Raw genomic sequence first — 13,807 nt, forward strand, 5'->3', positions numbered from 1 at the left:
CTTCCGGTCAGATGACGTAATGATTCTGAAACCTCACAGTCCTTTGAGATTGTACAAAGAATATTTAGGGGTAATGTGATAAGTATACTTTTTAAATTCAAATTTCCTCTAGATCTTTGATGTCCTTTTAAAAATGACGTCATCATGCCAATTTTTGTGATTGACATTCCTCACTGATTATTTATCAGCGCAGCGTTTACAAAAAGAGCATATTTGGAGTCGTCAACAGCGTATTTTTTGGGAAGCACGTACTTTTCCGCGTATATACCTATTGTTTTGGTTTTAGACCAGTTCTAGGAGGGTTTATACAAATGAGTAGGAGTCCTTTGCAGTGGCGTCGCCAAGGGGGGGCCAGGGGGAGCACGTGCCCCCCCTGGAAAACCTAGTGCCCCCCCGAGTGCCCCCCCATCAAATGCTGGTGCCCCCTATATCCTCTGCAAAATTCTGCGCGTTGTTAAAATCATTACCTCAAAAATAGCAATTTCTGGAGATATCTTCAGATCGAATTTAGCATCAAATGTGGCACCATTTTGCATCTAGCCCATCCTCCGTATGCGAAAATTAGACCCCTCCCCCAGGACGGCGATCCGTATCCACCTAAGTGCCCCCCCCCCCCATCATATGCTGGTGCCCCCCCCCCCCCTGTGCCCCCCCAGACTGAAAAGTCTGGTGACGCCACTGGTCCTTTGCACATTGTACACACTAAAACACCGCAGACATGAGTTAAAAATATTCGGGGGGGGGGGGGTGCGCACTATAGCAAACAAAAGAAGACAAAGACTTGCGAATGAATTTCAAATCTTTCTAGATACCATGTTTCTACCAAAATGAAAGAAAGAATACAAAAAAAACTAAAAACTAACAGGAAACCATGACAAACGAAAAATACAAAGCCAAAAAAAAAAAAAAAAAAAAATTACTTTACTAAGAACAAGCACTGGGAATCCACGTCTTCAAACTCAAGTGGCTGGCAGTTCAGTGTCAAAATTACCAAATAAAAAAGGAAATATCCAAAGTGAACTTTACAAAATGCAAATTACTATACAGTCGACTCTCGTTAGTACAAACTCTGTTTTAAAGGGAAAATACAACATTTGCAAACATCAAAAAATAAAACTACCAAATCATTTTGAAATACCTTGCTGAACTGTTAGTGAATGACAGTGTAAAGCATCCTGTAAAATCATGGCACCTGGTATACCGTCATTTTCAAGAAAGGTGGTATTTTTGTATCAATTTCCAACGCTGGTCAGCCGATCAGCGTTGGAAAAAACTGGCTTTTTTCCCGAATACTGGCCCCAATTGACCATCGCACTTGTTTGCAATCGATTACACACCTATGAACGGGTACAAGCCAGCTAGACTTGTTCCCTGACCTTACAATTCCCCAATGTATGTAAACTGCTCTGTTTCTTCTTATATGGAGTCAGGGAACCAGACTACAGGAAAGTGATTGTTTTTCTTGGGTTTTATAGCATTTTTGAACCCAAAACCTCAAAAAAGTCAGTGTAACTATATTTGTTATATATTTCCAACCCCCCAATTCCATCCATTTCTGAAAATTACAGCAAAAGCAAATGATGTATATTCCCTTTAACACAAAATTCTTGTTATAACAAACATAAAGCCTTGGTCTCGCCTGTGCATTTATGTGCACAATGAATGGGACTGATGTTCCTCTTAATACAAAATTCTGATATAACAAACAATTTGGCTAGGTCTGAACGAGTTTGTTATAACGAGACTCGACTGTACTAAGAACTAGCACTGGGAATCCATGTCTTCAAAATCAAGTGGCTGGCAGTTCAGTGTCAAAATTACCAAGAAAAACCCCTAAAATATCCAAAGTGAACTTTAGAAAATGCAAATTACTATACTAAGAACAAGCACTGGGAATCCATGTCTTCAAACTCAAGTGGCTGGCAGTTCAGTGTAAAAATTACCAAGTAAAAAAAGAAATATCCAAAGTGAACTTTAGAAAATGCAAATTACTGTACTAAGAACAAGCACTGGGAATCCATGTCTTCAAACTCAAGTGGCTGGCAGTTCAGTGTCAAAATTACCAAGAAAAAAACCCAAAATATCCAAAGTGAACTTTAGAAAATGCAAATTACTGTACTAAGAACAAGCACTGGGAATCCATGTCTTCAAACTCAAGTGGCTGGCAGTTCAGTGTCAAAATTACCAAGAAAAAAACCAAAATATCCAAAGTGAACTTTAGAAAATGCAAATTACTATACTAAGAACAAGCACTGGGAATCCATGACTTGAAACTCAAGTGGCTGGTAGTTCAGTGTCACTGTTATTGTTTACAGTGAGTATGCCGACAGGCATTCTGTGCAGGTGATGACGATTCTGCTGAGTTTTCTGGTGATGCTGTGTTCCTGGCAGGAGAACCGTTGACACTCACTGCAGATGCGTTTCGTCTGCCTCCTCTTGCCAGGGACACAGAATGCGCACCTCCCGTGGGGCGGTCTCGCTCGTGGTGCTGCGGGAGCGATGTGATGGGGAGGGAGGTTGTATCCAAGCAACTGCATGGCGTGCAGGACACATTGCCGCAGTCGCGGCCATCACTTGCGGTTCCACCAAAGACCTGATGAGTGCTTCCATGAAGGTGTGGCGAGATGCTGCCTCACGACTGAGGTTGGGGTTGAGATGATGGTAGATGACGTGACTGTTGATCACGGCGCAGTTGAGCAGGTGATAGAGTACCACCAAGGGCCAGCGTTTGGTGATGCGGGCACAGTTGTACAGCGAACACATCTGGTCGACTGTGTCCACGCCAGCCTTGGTGACATTGTAGTAATGGATCATCTCAGGTTTTCCAGAGGTGGGATTGGTTGCCTCATCATGATGCATGCTCGACATGAGAAAAACGTTCTTGTTAGGTTTTGGAATGTAGGAAACCAGCGTTGTCTCCCGGGAAAAGACAAACACTGATCCTCTCTTCAGCGCTCCTTCGACGTTGGTATGTTGCAAAATCGTCTGCATCATGGCCACCGGGAAGAAGAGCTTGAAGATTTCCAAGGGTGTCGTTGCTCCGCCCAGATTTGTGGGGCCCTTATTTTGCATGAGGATATTTGGTCTTGTTGCCCTTGCAGTTGGCGGTGGGTCAGTGGAACAAATTGTTCCGTCAGGTGCGGTCATTCGTGTCGGCTGGGCGGGGGCGGCTGGCTTTGCCGGGGCGGCTGGCTGTGCCGGGACGGCTGGCTGAGCTGGGCGGCCCCGTTGCCGACGGCCACGCGCAGTTTGCTTTCCCCTCCCCTTTGGCGGAACATTCTCTGGCCTTCTCTTCCTAGGTGGGGATGCCACATCACTGTCGCTATCAGCGTCACTCTCGGTGTCGTTGCTGTCCTCTGTTTCTGAACTTTCTGAGGCACTTGAACTTGAATCTTCCGAACCGCTTTCTTCTGAAGATGTTTTCTCCGAATCATCAGAATCATCTTGGAATATTCCTTGCAGAATATGAGCGCTGGATACCTTACTTGTCGAAGCCATGGTGATTGAATGGACCAGCAAGGAAATCTGCTTGCTGTTTTGGTCACTGCTGCCAATCAGAACAATGACCACACCAAACACTTCCAAACAAACCTCTGGTAACCTAGCAACCAGTCTTGACTCCTGGACAAGATAAACTTTCCACTGACACTTTTCTGAGAAGGCAGTAAACAAGTGTACGAAAAAAGCTTCTCAGTAAACAGTTACCTATTCTACAGAAGAAAAAAACATGAAACAGCTGCCAAGAAGAGACAGCTGCAAACGACAACTTTCTGTGTTAAGCCAAAAAAAAAAAAAAAGTCGGTCTCTGGTCAGCGCGCGCGTCGATTTTAATCATGCGCGTCGATCTTTTTTTTTCCAAAATGTTCCGCGGTAGCTCCAACAGCGCCCTCTATTTCCGCACCTCCTCAATTTTTTTTACCAAAGAGCACCAAGGAATGGGAAATTGCACCAAGGCAAATGATCGAAAGCACCAAGGCAAATTATGGAGGACACCAATATACATGAGGACATCAAAAAAGCAAAATAGTACCCACCTTGTCTGTACAATCCAAGCTTGAAGAAAAAAAAAAAAAAAAAAAAAAGCCGCGTGACCGCGTCAATTCCGGAACTTTGGTCTGACCAGAGACCGAATATTTTTTTTTTGGCCTTACAACCCCTAGTAAATTGTCTTCAGTAGCAGCTGGAGTCAATGCCCCGACATCCTCTTTCAACACTGTCACCACCATCAGAGTCCATGTGCCAATGAGACAAACCCGCCAAAACCTCAACCGCAAGACCCTATTCATAGCAATACAACAAAGAACCACGTGCCACACAGTTGCCACACAGTTGCCAGACAGTTGCCAGACAGTTGCCAGGCAGTTGCCAGGCAGTTATGCTGGAAAGATAATTGACTGGGGGTGGGGGTGGTTTGGTCTATGAAGAGAGATTGCTGTGTCAAGTTACAGGTGTTTGTATGTGTTTCAATGGGACTTGGCAGGAGCCCAGGTCGAAAGTTTGTTGACACAGCTTGGATGTAGCCCTGGCTGCTAAGTTCACTAAACCAGCTGATTTGGCAAGGGTTGAATGCTTTTATTTTAGGGACTCGAGTCTTATTAGCCTTCGTTCGAGTCGAGTCAAGTCTTCTGATGAAGGACTCGAGTGGAGTCGAGTCATTTGCTCGCAGTGACTCGAGTCGAGTAGAGTCATTTACCCTTAGGGACTCGAGTCGTGTCGAGTCACCAAAAATTGTGAATTGAGTCAGACTCGAGTCGAGTCATTGACTCGAGTCATCACAACTCTGCTGTGAAGGGGTACAAGCCTGCCAGACTGATTATCTGACCTTACATTTCCCCAAGTTTATAACTTTCTCTGTTTCATCTTAAGTGGGGTCAGGGAACCAGACTGCAAGAACAGGATTGGTTTTCTTGTTTTTTCCAGCATGTACAAGCCCAAAACGTGAAACAAGTCAGTTATTTACTATAACATACTAATCCTCCAAATCCATTTATTTCTGAAAATTGCAGCAAAAGCAAATGTTGTACATTTCCTTTGACGTGGAATTCACTTGTGTTCTTATTTTTCAATACCTCAGGGGCCTGGATATTCCCCATGTTGATATTGTCGTCAACTTTGACATCCCTACACACTCAAAGGTGAGAGCAAAGTCACTTGACTGAAACTTTGCTGACAATTCTTTTCTTTTTGAGGGTTGCATTTTTTATTTTATTATCACCCTTAACATGCTGTTCAGCCCAGATTGCTGTCTCCTTCATGTACTGTGACTGTAAAAAGTGTTAAAAATCTGGCGAACGAAAACAGTTTATAAATTTTCTGAAAATAACAAAACCCTCATAATGAAATCTGGAAAGAGTGCTGAATCGTGATGCCACTTTTTTTCATCATATGTTATCGCAATGAAGTCAATCATTGCAAACATGTTGGAAAAAATGCATGAATCTGGGACTGAGAAACCTTCCCAATTTTGTTGGAAAATACTTTAAAAATGCACTCAACTCTCCACAGACTTTGTACACAACCAAAGCAGGGGCGTCTGTACAATACATTCTTTGCAAAATCTGGACTGACCATTTTTACTGCGATTCCTAAAACGCATCCTTACTTTTGCGCGACTTAGGCCAAAAAAAAAAATAGTCGGTCTCTGGTTGAACCGAAGTTCCGGAATTGATGCCGCGACGCGTTTTTTTGTTGTTTTTTTTGGTGGCTTTTTTTTTTTCAAGCTTGTATTTTACAGACAAGGTGGGTACTATTTTGCTTTTTTTGTGTCCTCATTTTACATTGGTGTCCTCCATAATTTGCCTTGGTGCCCTTTATCATTTACCTTGGTGCAATTTCCCCATTCCTTGGTGCTCCTTGGTACAAAAATTTGAGGAGGCGCGGCAATAGAGGGCGCTGTTGTAACTTCCGTGTTAATTTGAAGAAAAAAAAAGGTTGACGTGCATGATTAAAATCGACGCGCGCGCTGACCAGAGACCGAGTATTTTTTTTTTTTGGCCTTATCTTTATATCATGTTGTACTTGTATAATTATTTTAATGACCTTGTACCATAGAGCAATATGAAATTACTAGAGCGCTAACTCCTCATTCTAGCGCATGGAGAGTGGAGACTCTTTGAAGCCGTCCTGGGCGCAGACATTTTGAATTCATGTGCGTGTTTGTAGAACACAATGAAATAAGATGGATTGAAATTTAAAGGTGTACTCTAAATGCAACGCGCAAGTAGTGGAACGTACGCAATAATTTAAGCGCGTCATTATGGTTTTAAAAAATGTCATGGTCATGACGGTTAATCATCTGCAGCGGATACGCACACGCGTTGCGCTGTTTGCGTAAGCAAAATGACACGCTCATTTTGCTGATCGTGCGTTTCCGTTTTGGGCGTATCAGCTTTGATAACGCACCTGTATAGAATACAAACACAGATATGCAAATAGCCGTACAAAAGCCATACAAAATTTTGAGTTTTGTGCACAAACATGTTGCGCCCAGCAGGCATCACTTTGTACATCAAGTCAGTGCTCTAGTAATTTAATATAGCTCAATGCCTTGTCCCCAACATTTTTTTCTCTTCTTTTGATCATTATTATTGAACAGGATTACATCCACAGGGTTGGGCGGACGGCCAGAGCGGGCCGGGCAGGAAAATCAATCACGTTTGTCACACAGTAAGTGAGCACAATTATGTCCAAACTACTTCAAGACATAGTCCATCATTTGTAATTTGTGCATTTTGTTCGTTTGAAGCAACAAAAGTGCTCAAAATCTAATGAAGGATACTGAACAACTAACCTGATGAAGTTTCAGCTCAGCTTCAGCTGTGTATTCCGAGAAAAACAGCATTCTAGGATCTCAATTTCAAATCAAAAGTTGCTGAATCATGTTTTGAATTGTTTTGAATTGCAGCTTTACGCGATGTCGCGCACTGATCTGACGAATTATAGCAACCGCGCGTGCCTGTGCTTCGTGCCAATGCGTGCGCGCGCTGCGCCGAATAACAAAATGAACTTCTAATTTAACTTTTCCTACTGTGCGTCTTAAGACGCACCGCTGGAAAGGCCTTCTTTCGTTGATTTCTTCAAAATGAGAGCTTGCCAGAAAGAATAATTTCACAGGGAGTTTAATCACTATCTTTCAACCAAGTATGTTTTTCAACAATAGTTACGCCAGTTACTTTTTTGGATAGCTGCAAATGATGGACTCCGGCTTTAATTGTATTCAAGCTTTAGATTGTTGTCAAGTGACATTAATGATTTGGGCAATTCCACGGTTACTCACGTTACAATTTTGTAACGTGAGTAACTGATTTTGTGCGTCTTGTTTATCATACATAACACATTTTTCTGGATGTCATCTTTGGTGCTTAGGTAGGTCTAGGTCTACTCTATCTACCATGGGGATAACAGTTATTAAACCTTTTCAGTAAGGTAATTACAGCCCAAGGAAACTCAAAAGTCCATCAAAAACGTAACGTGAGTAACCGTGGAATTGCCCATTTGCTGTTTTTATGGGGAAATTTTGTTCAATGCACCTCTCGCAAGGAGGAGTGTTTAAAACTTACCTTACCTCTGCTTGCAGTGTACATGCAGAATACTATTGAATTTGTCATGATTAGGAAACCAAACCGAACCGAACCCCGGAAGATCAGTTTCGGGCACTAGTACGCGTTGAATCTTCACTCCCGTTAGCCTCATGTTTTTCCCCACGCCAGGTATGATGTGGAGTTGTACCAGCGCATTGAGCAGCTGATTGACAAGAAACTGCCGTTATTCCCCACCGAGGAACAGGAAGTGATGCTGCTCATGGAGCGGGTGACAGAAGCTCAACGCTTTGCTAAACTGGTCAGTATAAAACTATTGCATGCTTTGAGGGTGAATAGTCGATATTACACAACACCTGAATAAATCCCGTCATCTGATTGGTGGATCGTTGATCAAATGTCGATGAATTATGCGTCCCAGCGCACGGCGTGTAGCGCACAGTGCAATGGTAGTTCTATTGCACGGTGAATAGAACTTCCATTGCACGGTGTCACTGCTGCTAGTGGTGGCCCTGTTTTGAATCGAGATAAATTGAATATGATGGTTCTCAACCTGTTGAACAGTTTGCATGAATTAAATATGATGAACTTGTCGAACTTTTAAACAGTTTTTAACCTGAATAAAATTGGTTATTAAAAGTCAACCAATCAGTTGACAAGGATTTATTCAGGTGTTATATAAAACAAATTATGAATGTTCCACGTTCGTGCAATGGAAAGGATAATTTCATTCGCCTCGTGGAATGGAACATTTCATCTGTCACCTCACGAAATTATTCTTACCATTGCACTCACAAACATTCATTATTTGTATATTATTATCTGATCAGTAACTATTGCATGCTTTGAGGGTGGATAGTTGATATTATCTGGATTTCAATTCCCAACCGCAGCCCTTTTTACAACATGAAGGATTTCACACAGCTTACTTAACACAGTACTGAAATTGAATAGACAAGGAACTTGGTCACAGTGTCCAAAATGTTGTCGTGATCGATTGACAATTGTTCAGTGATGCTTGACTAAAATTAAATGAAACTCATAGGGGTTGAGACCAAGGCTTAGGAGTATCTGCATAACCAACATTTTTCAAATTTGACCTCATGGTTTTGTAGTTATTAAAGGGAATGTACATCATTGGCTTTTGCTCTAATTTTCAGAAATGAACTATTTGAGGGGTTAGTATAATAGATCAAATATTGTTACACTGACATTTTTGAAGTTTTGTGTTCGAAAAGGTTGGAAAAACCAAGGAAAAACAAAAATGTTCAAGTAGTCTGGTTCCCTGACTCCACAAAAGATAAAATGGATCAATTTATAGCTGATGGAAAATTGTAAGGCAAGGGAACCAGTCTAGCTGGCCTGCACCCGTTCATGAACGTGTAACCAATAGCAAACAAACTTTGGACTGAAAAAATGGTAAATTTGGAGCAATAGTTGAAAAATAGTTGGGTTTTTCCAACGCTGGTCGGCCGACCACCGTTGGAAATGTATACAAAAATACCATTTTCTTGAAAATGACTTCACACCAGGTGCCATAATTTTACAGGATGCTTGAGACTGTCATTTACCAACATTCTAGTAAGGTATTTCGTAAAAACTTGGTAGTTTTATTTTTCGATGTTTCCATATTTTGTTTATTCCCTTTAAAAAGTAGTCAGATGGACACCTTTTTTGGGACATACTGTCGTGTGGAAAGGCCTCATGACCTCCTTAGTTTCTTAGCACTCCAAACTGCTCGAGCACGCTGAGGTTATTATGGTTTCCTCATGGATTGAATACAATGTGTTGTGCCCTTGAGTAAGGCGCTTTACCTCCATTACTCCTCTCAACCCAGGTGTTAAATGGGTACCGGCATTATTCAATGCTGGGAAGGTAACAGACTCGCTGTGGAGGAGGTGTGGCGATCCCCCCACAACAGCATATGAGTCTGGCCCAATCATGGGCGTCGCCAGGATTTTTTTCCGGGGGGGGGGGGGGGGGCAAAAGAAATTTTCCCCCCAAAATCCTTAATCTTTTCATTATATTCTCAATTTATCATTTTTCCGAGCGTGAGCAGAGGAGCATTTGCCCTACCCCCCCCCCCATCAAATTAACAGCAATATAGCTTCGCACAGTCTTTTTCCTTCTTTTTTTTCCCCCCGTTTTCTGGGGGAGGGAGGGGGGGGGATGGGCAAGTGCCCCCCTTGCCCCCCCCCCCTTGCAATGCCCATGGGCCCAATCGCTAAAGAAAGAGAGATGGGCACTCCGTTCCTGTTAACACAGGTTCGTCCACTTTGCCTTTTTTGGCCATGTGATATTGGGTTAACTTGTCCTCCTTTTCTTTTTTTGGCTCTAGGAAATGAGAGACTACGATGACAAGAAGAAAGGGCGTGGCCGGGGCGGGGAGGATGACTCGGAGGATGCGGTAGGCATCCGCAAGAAGCTGAAGATGTCTCACAAAGGAAACAAGAGATAGCGATAATGGAATCGTGTGTACCATCACTAGGAGGGACAAATGTTTATGCTGATGTTGGGGACGGGTTACAAAGTCAGTAGACAGGCTTAATATACACATGGGTATAATAACGTTTTATATGAAAAGTCACGTTTACAAAAAGATAGCTTCTGCAAGAAGCTTTTGCTTCATGCAAGAAGCAAAAGTATTAACAGCAACATGTGTGTCATCACCAGGAGGAACAAATGCCCAGTGTCATAGTCAAGTACTTCTCAAATTCCAACAAGGATAGTTTAAGGTAATATACAACAGCTTTTGCTGTAATTTTCAGAAATGGATGGATTGGGGGGGGGGGGTAGTATTTTATAGCAATATTGTTACACTGACCTGTTTGATGTTTTGGGTTCATAGATGCTGGAAAAACCAAGAAAAGTAATCATGTTCTTGTAGTCTGGTTTCCTGACCCCACTTAAGATGAAACCAGTCCTTCTGTTTCGAGGCGTGTGATCGCACCCCCACGCCATCACACGCCTAAATGCTTCCTGAGAAGTGCCAATAATCGCACGCCTGAATCCCTCAGTACCGCACACCTTGGCATACATTTACGGCATAATTATACTTCATAATTTGTGAAAAATAAAGTACGTCGGTGAAGAGAAAACGGCTGTATTGTAAATCAATATGAATATTATGAAAAAAAAATACCAGATTGTTCAGTCCCAGCTTGGACCACAGAATCACACACCTAGAAAAATCACACGCCTAGAAAAATCACACGCCTAGAAAAATCACACACCTAGAAAAATCCAGGTGTGCGTTTTTCCACACACCTGTGATTTTCAAATCAGAAGGACTGATGAAACAGCAATTTATAAACGTCGGGGAATTGTAAGGTCAGGGAATCAGTCTAGCCGGCTTGCACCTGTTCACAGGTGTGTAACCGATTGCAAAGAAAATGCAGACTGATTACAGTATGATAAATTTGGAGCAGTGTTTGAAAAGAGTGAAATTGAAAATGTCAGCACACCAGGTGCCATGGTTTTACAGGATGTTTGAGACTGTCATGAACATGTTTGCATACATTGTATATTCCCTTTAATACAGACTCAGCAACAATATCCTGGTTATAGTGAACGTAAAGCCCTAATCCTGAATGTGCATTTCTGTTCAAAATGAATGGGACCAGTGTAGCGTGAATATCCGACTCCATGAAATATGGACTCATTGGTAGTATTGCGCATGCGTAAGTACGATAATATGCTATTTTTAGGATCGTATATGGGAGAGTGACCTGTCACGTGTAAGGGATTAACCAATAATAGGGAAAAAGAGTCCGATTTTCATAGGAGTCGGATTTTCATATGACACCGCCATTCCTCTCAGCCCTAGTATCTGAGGGTTTGTAGCAAGAAAGGGTCAGAAGTTCAGTTTGTTTATCTCAGAACCTGAAAGTTGTGCATTATGCATGAAGTGGGGGATCATTTGGCGGTGGAATTTAACACTACTTTTGAGGGTGATTAACTTTGGATACAAAAAAGCCAACAGATAATTGAACATAAAGTGAAAGGGTATAAGCTTCTTCTTTTTCTTGATTTTTTTTTTTAAATTGAGGGTTGGTCAGCACAAGTGAAACCTCCAGCAATAAGGATGCAAACCCGTCAATAAATTGCCATTAGACATTTGGAACCATGAAGAAATTCAGACAATCCTGGCCAAATCTCGCTGGGCCCCAACCCCGGCCCCGGCCCCGGCCCCGGCCCCCGATCAATGTTGTCTCTCATTGCGTAGCCTTGACCAAGGCGTTGGGCTTATCGATTCGCCGATTTAAAAAAAAATCGCCGATAAGAAAATCCCTAATCAACTTGGCAAGGCATAATTGCGTGCACATATCGATGCCCGTACGCTGCTAGTGAGAAAGTAACTTGTGCCATATACAGCAAGGTTCTATGCTTGTACGTACGCACGTACACCCACCCAGCCGCGTTGATTGTGGGTGCAGGGCCCGATTATTTCCCTTCGACAAAAAGCCGAGAGACCGCATTGAACAAGGCTACTCATTGCGCGGTGTGTGCTCCATCAGCTGGAGAGAACAGCATTGAGCGGGGGGGTGGATGACATGATCAATGCATACACGATTCACCATGATGGTTCACCATGTTATTTTGGCCGATATTTTTTACAAAATACAGATTGTGTTCAATGTTAAGCAGTATTAGGATGCACAAACAACGTGTTATCTTCTTCAATTTGTTTTATACCCGTCTGTCCGTTATTTGGACGAAAAATCTATTCAAACCATAGTGCAACCACGGTTCACCGCTGTATATAAGAAGGAGAGTCATTTACTTCCTTTATATATTGGTTTGAATGGATCACTGATGGATTTTTTTCCGGCAAAATGACAGAATTAGTGAATACAAACAAATTAAAAAGGATTGTATTTTGTTTGTCTTTCCTATAAGAGCCTTTTAAGTTTAACACAAACTGTTTTGTGTACAGATATTGGCCAAAATGGCATGAACCGTTACGATGCACGCTACAATACAGTTGGGATTTTAAGGATTGTAACATGGCCTCTTAATTTTTGTCGCCGGTACTTTCGGTGGTCTATTGGTTAAGACATGTGCTCAATTCAACAAAGCAGGGATCATGAAGGGATCAAATCTCACCGGAGATAAATACATGTGGATTGTTTCCCTGCAGCACTCGGGAAGTAAAAAGTATACCCTGCTTACCACCCCTACGTGTTAGGGAAAGCACGGCAAATATATATGTATTTATTTCGATTTTACTATCAATAATTATTATCTTGCCTAAATAATGTGTTCTTTCATTCAACCTTCGGCCACCATTTCATATTTTGGAAACAAAACTCAAGAAAACAGCCCCCCAAACGGCATATCATCCACATATGGAACCATGAAGAAATTCAGACATGACTGTGTAGAAATACATGCACGTACACATGCACGATATGTACACGATACATTATTCCATCATCGTCTACTTCTGTTCTTGTTGGGTGTAGGCCGTATGAGTAAAGATGCATGGGGTCCGCTCAATAGTCCGAATTAAGGTTCATCTATACCCAGCACGATATGTGACAGATAGGTACCCTCCCCCCCCCCCCCCCCCCCCATAGTATGTGACAGCCCGATAGTCCGAAGGTTCGATAATCCGAAGAGACGACAGGGTTCGATAGTCCGATTCAACAGTAAGGTTCGATAGTGACAATAAGGTTCGATAGTCCGAATGGACAATAAGGTTCGATAGTCCGAACTGACAATAGGACCTTATTGTCGATTCAGACTATCGGACCTAACTGGCAATTCGGACTATCAGACCTAGCTTTTTGTCGATTCGGACTATCGGACCTTATTTTCTATTCGGAATAATGAACCTTCGGACTAGTGAGCCTTATTTTCGTTTCGGACTCACCTTCGGACTAATTAACCTTCTTCTAAATTCGGACTAATGAACCTTCGGATCAATGAACCTTCGGACTATTACTTCAAATGTTCGGATTAACGAGCCTTGTTTCATTTTCGGACTAACGAACCCCCTCTTATGGGAATTTTGTGCCTTCGGATTAAAGAACCTTCGGACTATCGGGCGGACACCTCTCCTTGTGATTGTTACCTAGCACACACCCCCATATATTTCTAAAGAATTCCTGAGATACTGGTAACACAATGACCAACACGAAAAGGGGCGTCCTTCTGTCACATATCGTGCTACATTATGCATTAGTCCGGAGGTTTTATGATCCGAGTTTCGATTAGTCTGAGTATCACCCGTTCTCCACGGAGTGATCTCCGGTATCATGGCCGGC

General features: G+C 42.4%; 1 protein-coding gene and 1 pseudogene across 1 annotated transcript in view; one reads left to right on the plus strand and one right to left on the minus strand.

Annotated features, from left to right (window-relative positions):
- LOC119734407 (probable ATP-dependent RNA helicase DDX47) overlaps nucleotides 1–10,640 on the plus strand; it is a 29,794-nt gene extending 19,154 nt beyond the window's left edge. The window contains exons 10-13 of the mRNA XM_038207904.1: nucleotides 5,075–5,135; nucleotides 6,596–6,666; nucleotides 7,710–7,839; nucleotides 9,877–10,640. Coding sequence (XP_038063832.1) covers nucleotides 5,075–5,135; nucleotides 6,596–6,666; nucleotides 7,710–7,839; nucleotides 9,877–9,996 — 382 coding nt within the window. The 3' untranslated portion in view covers nucleotides 9,997–10,640. The remainder of the gene's footprint in view (nucleotides 1–5,074; nucleotides 5,136–6,595; nucleotides 6,667–7,709; nucleotides 7,840–9,876) is intronic.
- LOC119734408 lies at nucleotides 1,711–3,718 on the minus strand (annotated as a pseudogene).
- Nucleotides 10,641–13,807: the final 3,167 nt, after the last annotated feature.

Source organism: Patiria miniata, unplaced genomic scaffold, assembly GCF_015706575.1.
Source record: "Patiria miniata isolate m_02_andy unplaced genomic scaffold, ASM1570657v1 HiC_scaffold_27, whole genome shotgun sequence".
In the NCBI taxonomy this organism is placed as follows: domain Eukaryota; kingdom Metazoa; phylum Echinodermata; class Asteroidea; order Valvatida; family Asterinidae; genus Patiria; species Patiria miniata.